General features: G+C 32.7%; 5 protein-coding genes across 7 annotated transcripts; 4 read left to right on the plus strand and 1 right to left on the minus strand.

The window, feature by feature from the left end:
• Positions 1-1,443: 1,443 nt before the first annotated feature.
• LOC132799233 (2-alkenal reductase (NADP(+)-dependent)-like) lies at positions 1,444-3,330 on the plus strand. The gene is made up of 4 exons (XM_048462091.2): positions 1,444-1,884; positions 2,135-2,312; positions 2,429-2,595; positions 2,771-3,330. Exons 1-4 carry the CDS (start codon positions 1,630-1,632, stop codon positions 3,257-3,259), a joined length of 1,089 nt encoding a protein of 362 aa, XP_048318048.2. The 5' UTR covers positions 1,444-1,629; the 3' UTR covers positions 3,260-3,330.
• Positions 3,331-4,417: 1,087 nt separating this feature from the next.
• On the plus strand, positions 4,418-10,209 carry LOC107420930 (pentatricopeptide repeat-containing protein At2g35130). Of its 2 annotated transcripts, none has more exons than XM_016030014.4 (8): positions 4,418-4,567; positions 5,553-5,737; positions 5,831-6,063; positions 6,627-6,876; positions 7,436-7,581; positions 7,851-8,056; positions 8,847-8,971; positions 9,346-10,209. In XM_016030014.4, exons 1-8 carry the CDS (start codon positions 4,476-4,478, stop codon positions 9,927-9,929), a joined length of 1,821 nt encoding a protein of 606 aa, XP_015885500.3. In that variant the 5' UTR covers positions 4,418-4,475; the 3' UTR covers positions 9,930-10,209. The 2 variants fall into 2 exon arrangements, with proteins under 2 accessions (XP_015885500.3, XP_024925143.3); XM_025069375.3 differs by having other exon boundaries at positions 7,851-8,023.
• Positions 10,210-10,644: 435 nt separating this feature from the next.
• LOC107420935 (uncharacterized) lies at positions 10,645-14,885 on the minus strand. Its single transcript, XM_016030028.4, has 6 exons — positions 13,908-14,885; positions 13,406-13,457; positions 12,863-12,955; positions 12,146-12,210; positions 11,426-11,632; positions 10,645-11,351 (listed from the first exon to the last, which is right to left on the minus strand). Exons 1-6 carry the CDS (start codon positions 14,691-14,693, stop codon positions 11,283-11,285), a joined length of 1,272 nt encoding a protein of 423 aa, XP_015885514.3. The 5' UTR covers positions 14,694-14,885; the 3' UTR covers positions 10,645-11,282.
• A 2,598-nt stretch (positions 14,886-17,483) lies between these two features.
• On the plus strand, positions 17,484-21,645 carry LOC107419686 (glycine cleavage system H protein 2, mitochondrial). Of its 2 annotated transcripts, none has more exons than XM_016028464.4 (3): positions 17,484-17,720; positions 18,919-19,178; positions 21,191-21,645. In XM_016028464.4, exons 1-3 carry the CDS (start codon positions 17,642-17,644, stop codon positions 21,317-21,319), a joined length of 468 nt encoding a protein of 155 aa, XP_015883950.1. In that variant the 5' UTR covers positions 17,484-17,641; the 3' UTR covers positions 21,320-21,645. The 2 variants fall into 2 exon arrangements, with proteins under 2 accessions (XP_015883950.1, XP_024923720.1); XM_025067952.3 differs by having other exon boundaries at positions 17,519-17,738.
• Positions 21,646-22,110: 465 nt separating this feature from the next.
• On the plus strand, positions 22,111-24,524 carry LOC107419830 (UPF0481 protein At3g47200). The gene is made up of 2 exons (XM_016028647.4): positions 22,111-23,480; positions 24,000-24,524. Exons 1-2 carry the CDS (start codon positions 22,301-22,303, stop codon positions 24,467-24,469), a joined length of 1,650 nt encoding a protein of 549 aa, XP_015884133.3. The 5' UTR covers positions 22,111-22,300; the 3' UTR covers positions 24,470-24,524.
• Positions 24,525-24,549: the final 25 nt, after the last annotated feature.

Below are 24,549 nucleotides of genomic sequence, written 5' to 3' on the forward strand. Positions count from 1 at the left end.
TTCACTGTTGAGACAAAATTGAAATTTTCATTTGAATAGTTGACAGAAGTGCAATAGGAGGCAAATGCCTCTCATATGCAATTTCTGTTAATTTTTCAAACAGAATTTTAAATTTTGTCCTAACCATGAACAAATACAATGAATTGAACGCTTTAATTGTCTAAAAAATAATTTAGGGATTTAACTGTCACAAATCACATAGTTCACATAGTTTGAAGACTTCTTATGATAATATTCCTAAATTAAAAAAATAAGGTGCATCACTGGTTTTCAAACATTACCCTTAATTTATTGACTAGTTAAAATATTGGTTAGATAATGAACTTTGCTTAACTTTATACATTTTTTTTTTGGTTTTTTTATTTTTAAATAAGATATTATGACTAACTCTGTAAACTATATAATATTAATATGTGTCATGTCGTCACTGCATATGTATTGCATTGTTGACCATTAATTTTATCTAACCAACATACAGTGCAAACAATATCCAAATATCAAATTTGTCCTTTATATGACCTTTGAAAGCCGAATAAGTTTTTGAAAAAATCAACGAAAAAAATCTTTTCTTCCTGCTACGTAAAGAATTTTTCCAATAATTCTAAACCTAATCTTTTCAAAAAAAATTCCATAACGATTGGTTTTTCCCCTGAAGGGAATTTAGAGCTAGGACAACCAGCACGAATCCATGACTGACTAGAATTGGAATGACCTTTATGGTTTTATAAATATGCATTTTAAGTAGATAGCTTATCAAACAAGGATAAAATAAAAAATAAATAAAATAAAATATTTTGTTGTAATACAACCAGCGTTGAAAAATGCTAGTACACACCACAAAGAGTTCAAATAAAAGAAATTTTTGCATGGTAACTTTGTTCGTATTATTTTGAGAATCTCATATTATGTAAAGTTTTATTTTAAAGGACATTACTAATAGTTGTGTGAATAAAATTTATTAATCTTCATATATTATACATATTCTATAATATATATATATATATATATACATATTGAGTTGAAACTATTTTCATTCTTTAATAATTTCTAAGATCTTGGAAAATGGTCAAAACGTAAAAGGTCCAATAAAATCTCAATTGGAATGGCCGAAGGCTTTTAATTTACTTGATCTAAATTACACATATAATAATCAAGAATGATAAATTGATCATGAACATTGAAGCAGAGTTTGAAAAGACACCGAATATATAATTTGATATTTGATTTTTGATAAGGAGAGCAAAGAAGGAGCATAAGCAATTACACAATTCGAGCCGGATCCAGAACTTAATAATAATAATAATAATGGAGACAACATATTTTTAATCCTAAAATAGCCAACATATTTGAATGAAATCAGTCTGATAATAATAATAATAATGGAGACAACATATTTTTAATCCTAAAATAGCCAACATATTTGAATGAAATGAGTCTGACTTGAACACAATCAAATTTTAAAGTCATTTAAAGTTCATATTAAATATACCCTGTTGGTGAATAAATATATAAATACATATGTTAGATAGCAGACTATGGATGGAAATTAAAGGGGCTTTAAAGTCAATGATCAGCGAAGTTACATAGATAACAGAGGGCGATTGATCAAGATATATAGCGAGAAAATAAATGGCAGAAGAAAAAGAAGAAGCACTAATTAAAAGAAACAAGCAAGTGATTCTAAAGAGGTATCCAGAGGGGTTGCCTAAGGATGATGACATGGAGGTGATCTCCACTGCTACTATTAAGCTCAAGTTGCCTGATGGTTATGGCGGCATTCTTGTCAAGAACCTCTACTTGTCATGTGATCCCTTTCAGCGAACCCTCATGCGACACGTCCCTCCTTCTGGCGGTGCCACCTCCCCTTCCTATACCACTGACTCTGTATGTCTATCCATCTTACATAGTCCAGTAACAAAGCTTTTTTTTTTTTTTTTTTTTTTTTTTTTTTTTTTTTTTTTTTTTTTTTTTTTTTTTAAACCAGTTATAGTGTTTATTGTTTTCATTGAGCAAGCTGACTGAAATCTATAACTTATGTGCAAAATAACAAAAAGAACGAAAAATAATAATAGTTCGACTACAATTCATTCATGTCAACTTGGTGTTGTGTAAATATATAATTTACAAATTGCAGCCGCTATTTGGGTGTGGAGTGGGTAAAGTGTTGGATTCAGGGCATCCAGATTTCAAACAAGGAGATTTGGTTTGGGGGATAACTACATGGGAAGAATACACCCTCCTTCCAAATCCCGAAACCCTCATCAAAATCCTCCATACAGATGTACCTCTTTCCTACTATGCTGGAATTCTTGGTATATATTTTCTTAATTAATTTTTTTAATATGTTATAAAATAAATTTCTTTTGAAAAAAAAAAAAAAAAAAAAAAAACCTACTGCCTGTAAATTTGTTGATTGGTTCATATGTAGGTATGCCTGGTATGACTGCTTATGCTGGATTCTACCAAATATGTAATCCTAAGAAAGGAGAAAATGTTTTCATATCAGCTGCATCAGGTGCAGTTGGTCAGCTTGTCGGTCAATTTGCTAAATTGTCTGGTTGTTATGTTGTTGGAAGTGCTGGCAGCAAAGAAAAGGTAATCAATTAAAATCTAATATGCATAATAGTTATTTTGAAGACCATTCATATGACAATGACTTCTGATACTTAACTGTCAACATTTTATCGAATTCAATTAGGCCTTGTGAATAGAAAACCCTCCCTAAGATTATGTACATAATTAAGCTAATTATAAAAATTATATAATACAGGTGAAGCTTTTGAAAGAAAAGTTAGGATTTGATGATGCATTTAACTACAAGGAAGAAAAAGACTTGAAGGCAACCCTAAAGAGGTATTTCCCACAAGGAATAGACATTTACTTTGAGAATGTAGGAGGCAAAACACTAGAGGCTGTGCTTCTCAATATGAGACAGTTCGGACGCATTGCTGCTTGTGGAATGATATCACAGTACAATGTTGATGAGGAGGAAGGAGTAAGAAATCTGATGCAGCTGGTATCCAAGCGTGTTCGTATGGAAGGGCTCAACTGTTCTGATCACCTTCATAAGTATTCCGAGTATCTGGACTTTGTTCTGCCTCATATCAGACAGGGTAAGATTGCTTATGTGGAAGATATTGTTCATGGCCTTGACTCTGCTCCATCAGCTCTTGTTGGACTCTTCTTAGGTCGCAATGTTGGAAAACAACTCATTCACCTCTCTGATCTATCTACTTTTCTCTTAGAGCATGTTGTATGAATAAATAACTCCCATGTCCGACCATGGGGACAGCTATGTAGCTAGCTCATTAAACTATTTTCTTTACCAAATGTGTGAACAGTACATTTTGATCGTGCAAAAGGAACCCTACGTACACATATTGGGGGAGGATGTTAAAGTGCTGCTAAAATAATTCCCATGGTAAATTTGAATTGATTAATTTGATTGATTTAATTAGTGTTTATATTTTTCCTTTTCGAATCAAATTTTTAATTTTAAATCATTAATTAAGATGACACTTTTAATATTTGAATCTTAATTTATTAATATATTTTTATTTTAAAAATTTATTCCTAACATATTATATAAATATAATTATAGTTTTAGAAAATTACAAGTTACAACTAATTTTGTTTAACTTTGACTTTCTTAGTAAGATTGTTTTTTTTTTTTTTTTAACATTTGAATAAGATATTGAGCCTAACTTTGTAAAGTATGTATTATTAACCTACGCCAATTTTTTCATTGCTACCGTCTTGTATTGTTGACCATCAATTGTATCTGTTCTAGCTTTGGCACAATGACCATGATGAGTGGCATATTATACATTGTTAATTTATTTGACTAGAATTAAAAAAGACTTTTTGTGGTTTTACAAACATATATTTTAAGTAGATGGTCACTAAACAAGTATGAAAAAGAAATCTTTGTTGTACTCCGACCAGCGTTTGTTTCAATTTTCTCAAATTTTTTTTTAAGGGCGAATACGAGCCAGTGAAAAGTGAAAGTAGACACCATAAAATTAAAATGAAAAATCTTTTTACATGGTTACTCTGTTCGTGTTATTTGGTGGATTTGTCATTTTTTTTTTTATAAAGTTTTATTTTAAAGGACATAACTAATAGTTATATGAAGAAAAAAAAATTAATCTTAAAATATTATAAATCTTTTTTTTTAAAAATATATATATATATATATATATATTTTTATCTTAAATGAAAATATTTTAATTAAAAATATAACAAATGCTATATTATAAAATTTATATAACAAATTCTCAAACTTCCATTTTTTTTAATTCCTTAATTTTTTAATTTTTTGGGGCTCAGACTTACGTGCCTAAACTTGTGTGATATATATATATATATATATATATATTTTGGTGATTCATGGATGATGTTCTTACAATCTTCACCTTTTGGAATAAAGAATTAAAAAATTCTAATGTCCACACGTGTAATATTTCAAAACATCAATGCACCGTTATCTTAAAATATCTTTGTCTTGTACACTGGAAAAGTTCACACACCAGACACCCAACTGGAAGCTCTTCCTCCAAGCATTCATGTAACTCTACCACCTCCTCCCAATTCTCAGTCTTTTTATGCACTGCAAGCTTCTGTTCTTTGTTTTTATTTATTTTATTTTATTACTATATTATTTTTTTTTTCATTTTCTTCTTTCCAACTTCATTCTAATTCATCAAAATGGGCAGTTTATTTTATCTTGTGGTGAGTTTCATATGTTTACATTGCTCTAAATTTTAACGTTTAATGATCGTTTCTGAAATATGGGTTTTCAAAAGTGCTGCCCAATTTTTATCAGAAAACAGCTTTTACATTAATATTGATGGCTTAACTAATGGACACGCACGCACCCACATGGGTGGAGAATTGGAACTCATTGTTTAATGCTACTGAGTAGAATGTTGGAAACCTTGTTTTTTTTTTTTTTTTTTTTTTTTTTTCCCCCTCATTATTACATTTCAAAATTATTATATAATTATTTCTTTTCATTATGTATGTAATTTTCTTGGTATAATGAAGCAACAGGATAAGGCTTGTTTGAAATGGGTTTTCATGGACTCAAACAAGCATTCCTCCGATTTAAAATGTTTCGTTTTGTTATCTGGGTATTGCTAATTAAGACACTATGTTCTCATGTACGTTTTCTTTGCTTCTGCTAGTGTTTGGTGAGAGTATACCTTGCTTAAGAGGCTTCTTCATGTTCTGATCGTAATGATATTTTTTATAGTTACTGTCTTCTTTCCGTAAACTTATTGCCAATCTTATTATCAATTTAGCATTGAAAGACACTGGTTAAAACTTAAAATTCATGTTCAATATGTAGCATACATTGTAAATTTCACTTTGGCTGTCACTGTTACTTGCTGTTATGGTTGTTTATTCCATATGCTTTGATTTTAAACGGTATCCTAATCTGTTGGTCTACTCATAAGTCTTCTAAGGTCATGGTTTTTAATAGATAGGTGCTCTAAGAGTTTATGCATCACTGATCAATTATACATTTTTATTTGGTCGAAATTGTGTAGGTTGACCATTGAATGCACAATTAGTTGCATACTACTAGACCCGAGAAAGTGTAAGAGTGAGTTTATATGTAAAGCAAAACTTTCTGCTGGGGGAGCTGTTAAGAAGACTAAGCCTGATGGAATTTATATAGACAAACGTGGCAAAGTGAGAGGCTTTAATCCAAAGAAACTGTCTAGGAAAAAATGTAAGGAACTTTTGTACTCCATTATTAACTACTTGCAACTAATGTTATAGTCTGCATTATATTCAAATATTTGATATTATTATATTTGTACAGGTGGCTCTTTAAGGGGACGAGGATGGACTTATGGTTCTGGGTTTATTGATGGAATATTCCCAGTTATGAGCCCCACCGCTCAGCAGCTTCTGGACATTCTGCAGAAGGAAGTGGATCAAAACAGAATTTGGGAAGTTCTTGATAGCCTTCCTGCCTCTCATACCATATGGGACGACATCATCAATGTAGCCGTTCAACTTCGCCTCAATAGGAGGTGGGATCTCATCATGTCGGTGAGAAACCAGTACCAATTCATTTTAAATTTTTTGTTTGATTGTAATGTTGAAGGGTGTTGATTTTGTCACCATTTTAGGGAGCAAAACATTTTATGTATAACTTTGTTCTCACAAGTTCTGATATTTAGAAAAGTAAAAAACAAATAAGATGTGGTGATATATTGATGGAAATTCTGTTTGCTCTGATCAAAGTTTAGCTCCTTTTAAAATTTTAATTAAAAATATGTTGTTCATACATTTTAAATTGCTAAGAATTCTAATATTTTACTTGGTCACTCTGTTCTCAATATGTTTTAGATAATGATACTGTTAAGTCATGGCTTTCTCAAGTAGTTCTCATTACAAATTTTTTATTATGCCATCAGTTTAAGTTGTATATTCATGTATGTGCATATGCTCAACAAGCAAAATGCAAGAGCAAAACAGAGCAATTAAATATTCACAGAACAGTTAGCTTCAATACATTTGCTATCCTATAATAGTTTGGTGTGCATCTCAAATTGATTTTTTGACATTATCTTTCAAATTTATATTGAGGTGAAATAAAATCACCTCTCCAGGTATTTGAGTGGATGGTGTGCAAAAGCTCCTTCAAGCCAGATGTCATTTGCTACAATTTACTCATAGAGGCATATGGGCAGAAATCTCTATATAAGGAGGCTGAATCATCATATTTAGAACTTCTTGAAGCCGGATGTGTTCCCACTGAAGATACTTATGCCCTTCTTATAAAGGCTTATTGCAAGTGTGGCTTATTAGAAAAATCTGAAGCTGTCTTTTATGAAATGAGAAAATATGGTCTTCCCCCAAGTATGCTTCTTTATCCATTTTCTTCACTTACATAACTTGTGAGATCTTCTTAATATGGTCTGGATTAAAAACTACTGTTATATTTTCTTTTGTCAACAAAACATGTATGGCTATGCATAATATTGTTTACGTCATAAGAACTTCCCTGGCTATTAGAGTTACTTACGAAGACCTTATATGTTTTTGCATTGGTGTGCTGAGGCAGTTGTCTCTCATGTAAGCTTTATTTGTTGTGTCTTGGGTATTTCTGAATTTGGTGTTTAAACTCAATTCCCAGAAGAGAGGCAGTAGGGAAAAGGAGACGGCATTATTTTGGAGAGCAGTGTCTTTTGTGTTTAATGAAGGGGGTTTGAGATTTCTTTTCACGTTACTAAGATCTTATTCCTGAGATTGTTATACATCTGGTTCCTGGTCTATCTGTGTGGTTTAAATCTTTGTCCTCTTTGTTTTCATAAATTTATCTAATCGTGTTAATATTTTTTTACAAAGTTGAAGAGAATCACAAATAGTTTGAAAGTAAAATATGTAGTGAATTTATGTGGAAAGCTCATTTACTCAGGTACAACTGTGTACAATGCCTTTATTGATGGGTTGATCAAAAGTGGAAACCCTCAGAAAGCAGAAGAGATATTTCAAAGAATGAAGAGAGATTGCTGCCAACCATCAACTGATACTTACACAATGCTGATAAACTTATATGGAAAGGTGAGCTCTACTTAGATTCAAATTATATTTTGTACGGATTTTGATGTAGTCTACATGGATCTAGAATAGATTAATGACCAAACTTCATAAGTTTCACTGGAGTCAAAGTTTGTTGCTATTATTATCTTAACAACCCTGAGAACAAAAGGTGCTTCAGATTCACCAAAAAAATTTGGAATGAAAAATATTTAAACATAGTCCTCACTCTCTCTCTTTTTTTTTTTTTTTTTGGGCCACTATGTTTACCTCAAAAGCTAAGGTTTATGCAGGCAAGTAAATCCTACATGGCCTTGAAGGTATTTCATGAAATGAGAAGTCAAAAGTGCAAACCTAATATCTGCACATATACTGCTCTGGTGAATGCATTTGCTAGGGAGGGACTTTGTGAAAAAGCAGAAGAAATATTTGAGCAACTGCAAGAAGCTGGGCATGAGCCTGATGTGTATGCTTATAATGCCCTTATGGAAGCTTACAGGTCAATATTTTCGAAGTCCAGTTGTTTAAATGTTTCGTCTATTGTTTAATATAAAGCTGTTTTGCAGCATTATACTGAATCTGGTTTTCTCAAAATAATGTTATTACTAAAAAAGAGAAAACTTAACAAAAACATATTAGTGCTAACTACGAAAATTTTAGATCATTTAGTTGGCTGCTTAAAGGAAATGTTTATTGACAGTAGCGTGCAGACTTGGTCATGTATGACATTGGTATGAGTTGTGAATATGTTCATTGCACAAAAACCATAGTATATTATTCGGTAATGTAGTAGATTAAAGAAGGTAATAATATCTTATCACTTAAAAAAAGATCTGTTAAGACTGTTATAAAAATTAAATAGCACCACTAAACTTGTTGGTTGGTTGACATAGTAATTTGGATATGGCATCAAAAACACATTGAAGACATTCTTCATCAAAAATAGGACAGCCAATGTTTATTCACTAGGGAGTTAACCTCTGGTGTCTACTCTGACTATATCTTTGTTGGGGATATTAATAAGGTTTTAAATAAATTTGTTTTTGGAGATTGCTAATGATATTATTAGAGGAAATACATGTATTACTTCCTGCCCATCCATTTTCCTTCCTGCTATTTGTTTGCCTTTTTTTTTCCCGATTAGATGGAAAGTTTGGAGAGAGAAGGAATATTTTCAATCTACATCTTTAAGTCCTTGCTTAGAACTAAAATCATTATAAGACCCTCAACTTAGTACTTCATTCAAGTTATTTTGAGGAGTTGCAACCCCATTTTAGTTCTTCTAACAGTCGTGCAGGTTTTCCTTACGGGGCTGCTGAAATTTTTTCACTCATGCAGCACATGGGGTGTGAACCAGATAGAGCTTCATATAATATCATAGTAGATGCATATGGAAGAGCTGGCCTTCATGAGGGTAAATCTTAACTTCAAAAACTTGTTTACTTTTGTATTCTATTCATTGTATAAATTAATGTCCCATCAAACATAATCTGCAATGCAAGCACTACTATAGCTTATATATTCTAACAAAATAGAGACTGCATATTTTACCTTGCACAAGAAATTAGAATAATTCATGCTTCTCAAATTGCTCAAAGTATTTTCAGCTCTAATTCTCTTATTTACTACTTGGGATGTGATAAAGTAACGTCAAGCCAAGCCACAATTGGTTTGCGACTTATACTCATTCTAGGCATACCAAATCTATTCAGTATTATAATACTTTTTTATCCATTCAGCTTCTAGCTATTGGAGCACTATTTTAGCTCTTATTTTCTTGCTTTTTAGATGCTCAAGCTGCATTTGAAGAGATGAAAAGACTTGGGATAACTCCAACAATGAAATCCCATATGCTCCTCTTGTCAGCCTACTCAAGAATCGGAGATGTGGCTAAATGTGAAGACATTGTAAATCAGATGCACAAATCTGGGCTAGAGCCAGACACTTTTGTCATTAACAGTATGCTGAACTTATATGGCCGGTTAGGCCAGTTTGAAAAGATGGAGGACACTCTAACTGCAATGGAAAAAGGACCATATGTCGCTGACATCAGTACATATAACATCTTGATCAACGTGTATGGACGGGCAGGATTTTTCGAGAAAATGGAAGGGCTCTTTCAATTGCTTCAGACCAAAAACTTAAAACCGGATGTTGTGACTTGGACTTCTCGTATTGGAGCTTACTCTAGAAAGAAACTATACAGGAAATGCTTGGAAGTTTTCGAAGAAATGATTGATGCTGGTTGCTACCCAGATGGTGGAACTGCTAAAGTACTTCTTTCAGCATGTTCAAGTGAAGATCAAACTAAGCAGATAACAACTGTAATTAGAAACATGCACAAGGATGTGAGGGCTGTTTTACCCATCTGATGGATGTCTATAACTTAATCGATAATGCCGAATAGCTACGGTTTTATTTGGGTAGCAGATAGATGTTCACTCAATGATGGTGTACAAAGTTAGGGATTACATAAGTTCTTCCATGGAAAGTTTCTTCTGGGCAAACTTTTGTTTATGCAATATTATCATATTAAAGAAAGTTTATTAGATGCATGCATTTTAATCGTAATTATGCATATTAGAGTAGGAAATTGTTATGCTAATGATGGTTTACTTGGATTCTATCTTCTATATGATTTTTCCTTTTTTCCTTTTTTTATTTTTTTTTTATTTTTTTGAGGTTACTTCTTGTGTTGATGCACAAAAATCATCACCTGTATGTACCATGAACTGACAGGGTGCGTTTAGTCCTGCAAGGATAAAATACTGCAACAATAATATGTTGTTTCATCCACTCCAAGTCCAGTTTATCTGAATCACGTCTGCTAATGATTCAAGAAAAACGGTAGAACTTAATCTTGGTTTTTGTTTCTCATAAAATATCTACTCTTCAGTAATTAAACTCTTAGACCAACTTTAGTTTAAGAATTTGTATAAATCGTTTCTCTAGTTTAATAATGCATTCCACCCTCAGTACTCTTATTGCGTATTCTTCCTTTTGAGTGATTTGGATTGTATCGCTATATATGATAGAAAGGATAGCGACCTTACACTTGTTGCCCTTTTTGTTTTTAGTCACCAAACATGATAAATCAAGAGCTGTAACATTAACAATTGGTTGCACCCAAATAATGATCTTCAAATTCTCAATGACAATTTGAGATTACATGGTGTGCCTGGCATTTGACATCGGTGATCAAATGTAGATGAGATTTTAAGAGGTATAACTACAAGAACTCCAAATAAAGAAATTTTCTTAGATCCCACTTAACTAGCTCATCACCAACAAGTGTGATCTTGTCGTATAAATAATGTATCATCTGGCTTTTACACTCTATATTTATTGCTGTTTCAGCCTTTTCGAATTTTGTAAAGATGCCAAAGCTCGTTAAATCCCGTATATTATTCGAACAAGTTATCCTAGAAAGATAGCAGAATCTTTCTGCACGTTCAGAACCTCAGAATATTTTTAGTAGAGAGTGGGCATTGAGCAGAGCAGTAGTACAAGGGTTGACAGTCCTTTTTCTCTTTGTAGTTTCTTTCGAAGCAGCTTTCTTTCGAATAACCTAAGTAAATCTCCACCGTTAATGGCAACACCAGCAATCCAGTGGCTAGATGAAAACTTGATCATGGTATCAGACTCCTAGGTGCAGCCGCACAGGTTGAATTCCCTCAGTAAGTTTTTTTCTCCAATCGTAAGCTTGTTGATGAACAAGATTCTAGTCATCCAAATCTTTTTGATGGTGGGCCACGAGCACGATCACGCCATGAACCTTGTTGTTTTGCAAGTACCTAAAAGTATGGCAACACTTAACTTACATATCCTCTCACTCTCTCTCAAAAGAAAACGAGTAAGTAAAGAATACCTTTTCACTTAGGAGACTTGTAGCAAGGTCAATTTCACTACTGTCCTTAATCTTAGCGTTGGCTTCAGCCTCAGTTTCAGCCTCAGCCTCAGCCTCAGCCTTGGCCTCTGCCACAACCTCTTTACATGTTGTAACTGGTGGCACTGATACTGGTGCACCAAACATGGCCAAATCATGAGCAGTTTCAATTTGCTCCTCCCTTTTAGCCTTCACAATGATATGAAATGAGTAACATAAGAAACTAAGAAACAGTTTTTCATCACACGGAGAGAGAGAGAGAGAGAGAGGAGCAGCTTAACAGTGCAAAATACACGAATGGCAGAACAAAACTAAAACAAGCCATCAGTTTTAATGATAATAAAAATTATATATGCAATTTGATCTTGTTCCCAATTTAGTCCTTAAACTTTGTTCTGAAACAATTTTACCCATAAACTAGCCAAATTGCTCTGTCAATTTTTAATTGGATTGATCATCTAGCATTTCAATAATTGCATAGATAATTACGAAAATTTTTATTGTGTTGATAACTTTCCATGATCATTTTTATTTTATCAATTTTATTTCGGTAAAGAAAATCCAATACAAACATATTGTGTTGGTAACTTGATATAGACTATTTGTGAGTCTTTTGAATAAGAATAAAACTTATTTAATGTTAAGGCACGACCCTAAGTACATTTTTGTAGCTATCCCTTAGTTTTAAATGAGAAAACATACCTTGACTGCAGAGAATCGAAAGGTCTGCCCAATGTGCTTCACTAATGATCCATCATCTTCTGCAGCTGTGGATAGGGTAAACAAGTACAATGAGCTCTACTTTGTTCTTATCGGATCAGGCCATGGCAATCTTAGTTACCGCTTAAAATACAAGCTATAATACTAGCGTGCCTTTGAAAATGATAATCAAGGTTGTCCTTGTAGATCAACACTGGAGGTTTTGTACCTTAATACAATCTATGGTAATGCAGTTACACCAGTTCTGTGATAACTAACCATTCAGTTTAGATGTTCCTTTTTATTCAATATGAGCATAGGAGCAAAAATAATGAAACAGCAAATAGTTTTTGTCAAGTACTGCCATAACTAGAATTTAGTGGAATTTATCTGCTTTTCTATATGGAAATCCACATAATGGATCTGCATGTTACTTCTGATGTCTTAGAAGAGAACTTATTTGACATCCTTAAGAAAAAAGTGCTGGAACGAGAAGAGAAAAGGAAAAAGAGGGGGAAAAAAGGGTAGCAATGAGGGCAGCTGCAGCCAAGTAAATGTCAGAGGCAGCATGTGGTGAAATAAATTCACATTGAAAATTCCAAGCAATTGAATTCATGAATCATGGGCAGAACAATGCAAATTAAAAAACCAAAATTTGGAAGTTGAAAGTTCCTTTTCAAAGACTATATCAGAAATGCAGCAGGGTCAAAAATATTTAACCTTCAATCTCATCATCATCGTCAAGTGGTGCATCCTTGTTGAAATCAAACCTTTCCCAACCTGAGCCCACGCCTTTTGTTTCATCTTTTTCAGCTGCATTTAAGATTAAGAAAATATTAAAAATAGGATCTGCAGGAAAAAGAAGAACAAATTGAAAGGAGATTCTTTAGCAAGTTTATTAAAAGGTAACTTTTATCTTGAATTATCTCATAGCTCTGTCATTCATACCCAAACAAAAGAAGAAATTTGCCTTAGAAATTTCCATATGTTATTGATCATATATTGTTTTTTGTTTCTATTTTCTTAACTATTTTTTCACAGAAAAACTATTTTCAGATACTTTTCTCTCCCATAGCTGGCTCCTTCAACATAAAACATTGGTGCATAATAACAACATTGTTTCATTCCACCTCAAATTATTTCTAACTTTTTAAAAGTGTACCCCGACATAGTGTATTTGAGGTAATGGATTGGCAGATAACTTAGACTGAAGCAGTGAAGAGAAGTAAGAACAAACAGATCACTACATGTAATAACCATTACCAGTTTCAGCAAGTTGAAGTTTCATCTTTGCTTTGATTCTTTCCGCTGGTGACTGAGAATAGAAAGAAAGCTTGGTATCAGATTTGACCATTGGGACCAAAAACGATATAAAGAAACATACACTTCCAATTCCAAATTAAATAATGTGACTGTATAACAAAAAATAAAAAAGAAGGCAAGCCTAAAACAATTAAATCCTTCCTCCACATTCAACTAAAACAGAGATGAAAATGGTCAGAGCAGTATCAAATCAATCTTGAAACTTCGTTCACATAAAAACCAGAACAACGATGCATAACACATATATTCCACCGAATCTGCTAGCTCTTTTACTACCTGAATATCAGAACTTATAAGAATTTAACCGGCTCCAATTACTTTCATAATCAATATCTTTTAAACTTAAGAAGTAAAATATGCTTAAATATGGAGAACTGAATTGGTTAAATTTTCAGAATTGTCAATCTTAAGCAAACAAATAATGAACGCCAAGAAAATGTACCATCTTGTCATAGCCGTCAATCAGGCGTGAATAATCAACACCACCACCATTCCTCTCTGTTTTACTCATTCTCCCTCTAAGCCCATCATCACCTCTGTCCTTGTCCTTCTCTGACCTCCTCTCTCGTGGCGGCGGCGGCGGCGGAGAAGACGAACTCCGGTTGTTCCTCCTTTCATGTCTCCGGTCCCGCCGAGGCGATGAGCTCCTACTCCAACTGCTCCTTCCTCTCCCTCTTCTCCGCCTATCCTCATCCGAATCACTCCGCGACCTACTCCTCCTCCTTCTCCTTCTCTCTCTATCTCTATCTCCGTCTCTGTCTCTGTCCCTTCTTCTATCCCTGTAACTCTCTCTGCTTCTACTTCTCCGCCTCTCTCTCTCCCGATCTCTGCTCCTACTCCTCCTCCTGCTAGAATGCCGTTCATCTCTCCGAGAAACCCTAAGTCGGTTTCTTGCTTCGTCTTCTTCTTCTTCTTCTTCTACTCCTTCACGTTTGGGGCTGGTGGTTGCCTTCTTCATCTTCATCTTCTTGCTGTTGAGCTTGTCTTGGATGGATTGGAGCTCAGCTTGTTTCTGAAACTCCGATGCCTTGGTGGGGCTTGACGCCTTGACGAAGCTGCTGAGGAAGGAAGATGAGGAAGAAAGTAAGGCCGAGCCTCGTACGGGAGGGGCATTTTCGGTATTTGAGGAGGTGGTGGAAGAATATCCGAGGCCTTGTTTGAATCTCGCTGCTCCTTCGCCTTTCCGAGTCAGCTCGTCGTAATACGCCGCTGCTTTCTCTTCCTCCATTTCTAATTTCTATACGCTTTCTTTAGCAGAAAGAGGGAGGGCTGAATTTTGGTATTCTTTTTACATTTTTTTTGGCCTCTGTCTTTCATTAAACGACGTGGTTTTAAGGGGTTTCTATTTTCTACGGTTTTTTGGAAGCTCCAATAGTCTATTTTTTTCATTTTTCGGTGAATCATTTGCTCCGGTAGTCCCTGCAATATTTGCTAGCTCCATATATCCAATACCCTCACACAAAATCCTAATTTTGATTCCATGCACTACTAGAAAAGTATCTATTTTACTGTGGATCTGATTTCTAGCTCTACAACATTCTAAAATCTCATACATAATCCAAGTTTTGTTTCATATAATAATAATAATAATAATAAAACTCTAAAATGAAAATTAAGAATAAGATGGATTTGATACAAAATCTAGAATTCAATCTCTAATCCAAAGGTTTCAGTCTTCAAAAGCTTCACAATGTCCCTTTGAATATATATATATATATATACATATTTAAACATTCATATATATATATATATATACATATTTAAACATTCATACTACTTAAAACTAAAATAAAATATTTTTTTAGCAAAATATTATGCTATCTTTTTTTTTACATATATATATATATATATATAATGATCTAGATTTATATTCTTTTACTCTAATTCTAATATCAAAAATAAATAAATAAATAAAATAAGAGCATTTCATGACATTTTATTCGCTACTTTTTATCCACCCTTATGTTTTCTTATTTTAAAAAGTTAAGATTTTAAAAGCATGTTTCAATCTGATTTCATTTTAATTCTTTTCATTTTAATTTTTAAAATAAAGAATGAGTTTAATTCTTCAAATTTAAAAAGTTCAATCTACTTTTTCTATTGAATATTATTTATTTAAATTTAATAATGGATAGATTATAATGTTACTATTACATTTTAATTATTTTTATGTATTGATACATCTTTTAATTATTAATAATTAAAAGAGAATTCGAGCAAAAAATGGAAATTAACATAAAAATAAATATTTATAAATATAAAAAATATAAAATAAAATATATTGTTGGAGCCTGGAGGCCATTTTAAATCCTACTTATAATATAGAATATATTGTTGGAAAAAAATTTTAAAATTATACTTTTTATGTTTAAATATGATACTTTATTTTAAACAATCTATTTAAAGATGCTCTAACATTAATTATTTACAATTAATCTTATAAAATTCGTCGCTGAAAGATATATAATTAAACTAATTTGATAAAAATCAATAATTCAAGAAAAAATATTATACTTTGTGTAATTTATAGAATAAAAATGCAAAACCTAGAATAGTTAATAGGAGAGCTAGGTGCATTTAACCCAAAACGTAACTAATTTATCCATTCAATAAAACAAAAGCCAAATGCTTGAAATGGGTATGATAAGTGAAATTAAAGTTTTAAAAAAATAGTATCGATAGAAATATTGAGAATTTAAAATATAAAAATATTCATAAAAATATTCAAAATCATTGAATATCAATAAAAATTTATAAAAAATTATGAAAATTGATTTTAAAAAATAAAAATTTTTATTGAAACTTTATGATTAATTTATTTAATCAATTAATTACTAAATTGATTAAAAAATTGTAAAGATATTGAATGGATTTTATATTTTTCTTAGTCAATCAATGTATGATAAGCTTTAGTGGTCATAAATATAATTTTATTAATAAAAATGTAAAAAAAAATACAAATTTAGTAAAAATATTTATTAATTAAAATATATAAAATAATTATTATAATTATGTTATATTTCATAAAATGTCAACTCAATACTATATAAAATTTATGGATAATTCAAAATTATTAGTTTTTTATTCGTCATTATTTTAAAATATAAAATATAAAAAATAATTATTAAAAGTTGTATTTTCTAGATAATTTTATATGTAATTATTAATATGTATTTATATGGATTTTATATTAAATATGGTGGTTGACTGTATACAAAATTATTATCTTATAGTAGTTGAATTTGAAACAATACTCATAAGTTATTACTATGACATTTCATAAATATTCATTAATATTTTATTAATTTATTTAACTATATTTGTATAGAATATATTTCTTGTAATATTTATAATATTCATATTCTTTATAATATTTTTTATTTATTTCGTATATATATTTGTATTTTTGTTTATATTATTATGTTTATATATTTTATAATATTTATAAAAATATTAAATTTATTATGGTAAAAAAATAATGGATAAGTAGAAAGTTGAGTATCAATAATATTTATTAATTTTGAATAAATTTTTAAAAAAAAATTAAATTTAATACAAATTTTTATATAAATTTCAGAAATTTTATGAAAATTTTAATAAAAATTTTGTGGATATTTAAATAAATATCAAAAATTTCAATGCAAATTTTAAAATTTTTATCAATTTCTATTTAAAATTTAAATTTGATATACATGCAGTGAAAAAAACCAAAATATTGACAAAATATGGTGAAAATTTTCCAATCAAACCGTTCCAAAACGAAAGACCACCACGACATCGTCAATTGGCACACGTGCTAAACACGTGACCCAACGTATAATATAATACATATAATAAATCTGCCACGCCTCGGTGCCACTCACCAACTTTTGCCTACTGGGTTTGTTCACAAATTGACCCACCACCTAGGACGACAAGATTGCCATCTTTCTTTATTCATTTTTTTTTTTTTTTTTTTTTCAAATTCATTGTATTTAATATTTTATTTATTATTATTTATGAATTTTTGCTACAGTGATAGGTGATACTATGAAAAAAAAAAAAAAAAAAAAAAAAAAAAACCAAAAGAATGCCCACCAACCCACCAACATATAAGCCGTGGCTACAAGAGAAAGAGTGCAGTCTGTGTAGGAATAAGGAACAAGAAGCAGGGGGCAGTTGTATTTCGATTTGGAAATGGCTTCAAGGCTTCTATGGGCTTCAAGGGTTGCTTCTTACCTCAGAGTCTCAGTATCTCATAGAGGATTTGCTTCCGGTAGATCAGACCCACTTTGTTTTTTTCCATTTTATTTCTTGTTGTTTTCTTGATTTACTGTATATGTGGAGACGTTAATCAATCTGTAGGTTGAATATTTTGATTTTTTTTTTCTGGGTTTGTGAGCTGATCATCGGCTAAATGACTATTTAGAACGTGGTTTCTCGTGTAGGCGCAGATGTCGATCTGTTCTGTTTTTTTGTGAATATGTTTGATCTGCATTTCTTGCTAAAAAATATGATTTTTTTCTTTTTAAAATAATTTCGTTTCTTGTTTTCAATCTCGAAATGTAAAGAGTTAGTAAATACTTGAGTGATATGCTTTTATGATTTTTATTTGTAAGCATTGATGAATTCGCAGTCACTTCCGAAATCATTAGCAGGTTCTTGATTCTAACATTATATTCCGTGGAGATTTTTATTGGGTTTCAAGATGTTTATTGGGTTTTCATTTCAATTTTGTACCCCCACAACAACCTCTCCTCTTTTGTTTTTTTAGGTACATATATGGTTTATCGTAGTTAGAATTTAGAAATTTGGGAAGCTCTATTATAAATATATTTGTGCACATACATGACCATTGGTTTGCAAAATTCCATTTTCTCATATATCTATATGATCTGTCTTTTCTGTTTTTCAGTGTTCTTCCATTTAACATTTCTTACGTTAGGTTGGCATGGCCAATATGTTTATTAATTGGTTAAGGGAACTAATATTTACAAAAAGCACATTCAAATTTTAAGTAGACAATGCGTGTGGAGTGTTCTTTAGGCAATATTTTCTTAGCTCTGTAGTCATATAAAACCTGTGATGGTATAGACAATCATTGATGTTGCAAGACATTGTTAATTAGAAATAAAATAACATTTTTCTTTTTTGGCATTTCTGAACGGTTTGTCTCTTCTCTATCTATGTCTTTGTTTGCATGTATCTTTCTCTGGTTTTATTTCTATCTTTTTGTAGTGGTATCGTCTGATGAAATATGCAATCCATTAGTCATTGATTTTTTATATGGGCATACATACAAAAGCTCATATACTGTATCAACATGCTGTTTGAAGCAATCATGGATAAAAAGTTAGAATTATTCTTTCATGTTTTCATTTCTGAGGGGATTAGCAAACAACTGCATAATCTAATTTATTAAATATTTGTCTCCAGTTGCATCAATTTTGAATTTTCCATTGACCTGTGTGCAGTTGTGAAGGATCTGAAATATGCTGAATCTCATGAATGGGTGAAAGTTGATGGGAAGACTGCAACTGTTGGCATAACTGATCATGCTCAAGATCATTTAGGGGATGTTGTGTATGTTGAATTGCCAGATGTGGGGCACTCTGTAACACAGGGCAGCGGCTTTGGTGCAGTTGAAAGCGTCAAGGCAACTAGTGATGTTTATTCCCCTGTCTCAGGAAAGGTGGTTCAAGTGAACGAGGAGCTTAACAAATCGCCTGGTTTGGTAGGTACCCTTATTCTATTACATTGCTTGTATACTGCACCGTAAATTACTTGAGAGATGTCTCTTCACTTGTTTTGGCTGATGCTATTTTTCTTACTGTGCTACATGTAACGCAGGAAATTCTTAGTTATAAATTACACAGAAAGTAGTAGGCTATTTTCTTGTTTAAGTTTCCATAAGCTGATTTTGTTCGTCTCATAAAAAATGTTTAATTAAATCCATGTGCCATTTTTATCCCATTCAGATATTTTGAAGTTACTCTGTCATATGTAAGATATTGTACTTCATATGGTGCTTTCATTTGTGGTCAGTCAAATCAAGGATAAGCACCAAAGTTTTTATGTTTGCACCAGGGTATAAAGTCACAGCATTCTATGTGCTCAGTTGTCTGTCTTTATTTTGGTTATTGCACGGTAGGTGTAACAGAATAAAAGTATTTTATAAAAATGCAAAGAGTGGTGATGTTTTGGTTTCCCTGGTCATGAAATTCTCATTCTATAACAGTCGTCGAAGTTGTTTGGCTTAGGCTTTGTACAGGGTTGTAGTTCCGTAATCTTAAATATGAATCAGGTATGGCTGTTATTGTGATTTCTGTCTCCTGTGTTATGTTTCTTCATTTCTATGCCTTCGTCTCATCAGGATTCAGTCACAATATTGTGATATTATTTCCTCCTCAGACAGACACTTTTTGTTTCCATAATATCTTTTTCCCTCCATCACCATGTAACCTGATTATCTGGATGAATCACTTGCCCTCTTTCACATCTTTAATGTTGCCACAGCACATAAGTAATCTTGTAAACCAAGTTCCTCTCTCATAATTGGTCATAAGATTCTAAAGTGGTTAGTGATTATGAATACCCTGTCTAACTGACTCTGAATGGCATGGAAAATATTTCTTTCTCATAATTTAAGGAAATGGCAATTTTATTTTTGACATGCCTGAAACAAGATAAAGAACAGGTATTTCGGTGTTTACTGGTGCCCTATTTTATTGGTAAGTAGTTGTACAAAATAATAGATAGCACTACAAGATGGGTATCTCTTTTTTCGTAATGGGATTCTTCTCGGCCTTACTCAAAATTGAAAGTTTCTTTTTCCTAAAACTTCCAGGGGCAGATGTGATCAACATCTTAGGGAACAGCAATAATAAACTGATGCATTGCTAACCAAAGGAAAAAAATAAATTAAGAAGACAAGGAACAAGAAACTTAAAATCGTCAGGGTCTAAAATATGTAATTGGAATTTTGACTGATACTCCCATGCAAATTCTATGGGAAGTAAAAGAAAATGCATAACTTGGATGCTTTTTGTTGCTTCATGAGTTGCTGACTTAGGCTCACAAGTGGCAGTATTTTCTTATTAGAGCTTAATGTAAGTCTCATGCTCTTGAAAGATTTATATCCCCATTTATAGGTATGGTGTCTGATTTTTTCTACTACCCAACTTTAGATGTCCAATGATTATGTACAACCCCATTTAATTTCTATGTAAACTATCTCTCTGTGGTCCTTATTCAGAAGAATCAAAGGTATAGTAAGTGGTAAAAGTGTTGGTTTGTGTTAGCTTAAATTGCATAATAATTTTCTAGGAAGATAGTCATTTAACATGATATCAAATTCTAGTTGTTTGTCTAATCTTTTGGATAGTCTTACATGTGAAGGCACTATGAGTTTTTGTGTTAGCTTAATATTCACAAGTAGACTTGATTCTTAATTGCTTAAACTTTTGGGATTGATGATAACAATAAGCAATGAACACAGTCTTCTGCTACCATCGTATTGAGACTTAACCTTTATTGAAGTGGTCATCTGTGTAATCATGACCATCTCTGTGAATGTTGGCCTAAATTCATGATTAAACTATTTGTAGTTCTTTCTGTTGAAGTTTGACATAGCTTTGTTATACACTTGCCATCGTGAATGTTTGCAGTTGCACCACTTCTGCTACCTGCATAATTTAAGGGTCATGTTTAATTTTTCATTTTTTTTTTTTTTTTTTTCATATTTAGGTTAACACAAGTCCATATGAAGATGGATGGATAATCAAGGTCGAGATGAGTGACACTGGAGAAGTGAAAAACTTGATGGACTCTGAAAAGTATTCCAAGTTTTGTGAAGAAGAAGATGCAAAGCATTGATTAACGTGTGGCGATGTAGAGAAGTCTTTTTGAATGGCTTATTGACGCACAGACCATTCTCAACAGGGGAAGCCAAAAAAGTGGGGACTTATTTCTTTCCTTTCTGTTTTATTTTGTGTTTTCACTATGCCCATTTTATTTCATTTTGAGCCATAAAGTTAGTGGGATGTTTATCCAGAATTCCAGATCAAGAATTCTCCTTTCCTCTAGGGTTTTATTCTATGTTATTGCTTCTGTGTAATATTTCCTGTGAAACCAGAGCTATTTCAGATTTTAAAAATATTTTGGGAGTAGTAATGCAAGCTTCAGAGAAGTTTTGCCACAAATGCTGATAGCAATAGTTTTGGAAATGATTGCTAGAGGGTGAGGAAATTGTTTCAAATGATGGTGGAATTTCAAATATAATCTTGGCCGTTCAAATCCCGGATTTTGGATTGTAAAATTTAAGATCGTTGAAATAGATTTTAACTTGTTATTTGCTGAAAAAGGTACGTCTCCGAATCCAGAACAATTTTCTTCGGAAAAAAGGCAAAAATTTTCCCGAGAATTTACAAGTACAGAATCAAGTTAATGGGGAAAAATTTGTTCAAAATGCAAAGAAAAGTATCCTATTTGTAAAAAGAAGATAATTAAAATGAGAGATGCTTATACCAAGCATGCGGTGCAAGTGAAGAAAGAGAAGAACAAAGTCATGTACAATAACCGAACAAACAAGATCCAAAGTCTTGTGATGATGGCCAATGAGCAAAAGGTAGTAATATATAAATATTCGTATTCCATTTTTAAATCTAACAAAGACTGGAGTTTTTAAGATGGACTTTTTTTGTGGTGAATGGGGGAGTTTGTACTTTTACATTTTATTTTATGTATAGAGGAGATAAATTAAAGCATATATCATTTCTACTAGAATAAAACTCTGTAATGCAAAACAAACTTCATTTTGATCCATAGTAATCTTCCTTTGTTCATCAATAACTACTTATGAAGAACAACCACCTTACCAGTTTACTATTCCACCAAATAACCAGAACCAAATTTCCTTTCGCTGCACCAAAAAAAACAAGACATTATCATTCAAAGTGGAGAGATTCCCTCACGAAAGAGCTAGACTCCATTGATGATCACATACCTGAAGAAACCACCTCCTTCTGCATTTACAAAGTTCCCCAAACCATGCGCAGTGTAAGGCCTAAAGCCTTCAAACCCACAATCATATCAATCGGCCCTTACCATTACGGCCTTCCGAACCTACAATCCATGGAGAATCTCAAGAAGCAAGTCTTCCACCGCCTTTTCCATGGAAACCGAGCAGCTTTATTCGACGCCATGGACGCCATGGAAGAACTTGGAGTCGAAGCTCAGAAATGCTACTCCGACTACAATAAACACGAGTTGGATAACGACGAATTCAACAAGATGATGCTCATCGACGGCTGCTTTCTCGTCGAGCTTCTTCGAGAATCGGAGAAATCCGGCTTCAAAACTGGGCCTTGTACTTGTAGTATCATCAACAGATGGATGTTGCCTAGTCTGCGGAGAGACCTGATCAAGCTCGAAAACCAGTTCCCGATGTTCGTTTTGAACCGCCTATTCGATCTCACCAGATCAATTTCGCGTTTCTCGACCGATTGTTATTCCAATCTTTCCCTTCAAGAACTCACCATTCGATTCTTCAACCCGCTATTGCATGGAGCATCCAATACTTGTACGGAAGGCTCTACAATACATGGGGAAGAATATTCCGTCGCCACCGCCGGTGGGAAGCATTTTCTGGATGTATTCAGGAACAGTTTGCTTCCCGGCGGTGGGTTGTCGGAGGACGTGATTAGGCAAGGAAAGCAAATGCATATGATCCGGTCAATAAGCGAGCTGAGGGAGGCCGGAGTGAAGATCAAGAAGGACGAAAGTCGGAGACCGCTTGAGATAACGTGGGGGAGGTCGTCGATGACGATGTGGCCGGTCGGAAAGACGTTGACTTTGGGGCCACTTTTTATCGACGACCGGAGGGGGACTCTGTTTCGGAATTTGGTAGCGTATGAGAAATGTCACCCGGAATGTAAGCCGGACGTGACTACCTACTTGTTCTTCTTTGATGGGCTTATTAACTCCGCCGAGGACGTGGAAATTTTGCATCACTATGAGGTTCTCCACCATTCCTTGGGTATTTTTTTTCTACTTAAAAACATCATTTTTTTTAATATATATTTATATTACCCTAGTGGTAGGAAAGTGTGTGTGTGTGTGTGTGTGTTTTCAAATTATAAATGACTATTACAATATCTAACAAAATTAAATTGTTCATCCAAAATGAGCTTATTTTGAAAAACATCATAGAATAGTTTTTCGTAATATTGTATGTGAATGTCTATTTTAGTTAAACTTTAAGTAAAAACTATAAGAAAACATCGAAAATCAAAAATGAAAAACATGGAAATCCAAATGAACACTTACCATTCTTGACTAAATTGTGGGAGACATAATTAACATAATATATCATTGACAAAGACTTATACACAGAAAGAGTAGAAATTGCAACCAAGCTGTCCATAGGGATTAATACTATAATATCTTTGCTTCTACACACTGTTACATTATTATTATTATTATTATATGATTCAAAGGTGTTTTTCAAAAAAAAAGATAAATAAATTTTCGAATTTTCAATACTCAATGTTTTTAGGTAGCAATATGGAGGTGGCTAGATTAGTAAACAACATATGCAAGGAGGTTGGTCGAGATTCGGAGGAGTCGTATTTGTATATACAAGTTACAGAGGCCAACAAGTATTATCGCAGTCTCTATGCGCAAGTGAGGGCGGGACTGATACGCCACTATTTGAGCAGCTGGGTTGTGGGTATTTCCACTATGGCTGCCATTTTTGCTCTCTACTTGACTTTCATCCAGACAGCCTGTGAAATTGCCTGTGCAATGTCTCACTTGCGTGACATTGAATTCACCTACTTCTTGAAAGAGTCTATTTGTCTTCCTCTTTCTGGTAAGCTAAGGACCTATGAAAATATTCCCAATAACACTACTACTGGCAAGGACCTAAGGTCCTATGAAAATATTCCCAATGACACTACTACTGGGAAGGACGGCGAAATGATAGCAACAGAAATAAGTAGTGCTTTTATGTATTGGTGTCCATAAGTGTGCAACCCCAATAAAGTTTAATCTTTTATACATAATTCGTTCAGTATCTGTTATCATTTTTTCAATTTGCTAATTTT

This window comes from Ziziphus jujuba, chromosome 1, assembly GCF_031755915.1.
Source record: "Ziziphus jujuba cultivar Dongzao chromosome 1, ASM3175591v1".
NCBI classification, from domain to species: domain Eukaryota; kingdom Viridiplantae; phylum Streptophyta; class Magnoliopsida; order Rosales; family Rhamnaceae; genus Ziziphus; species Ziziphus jujuba.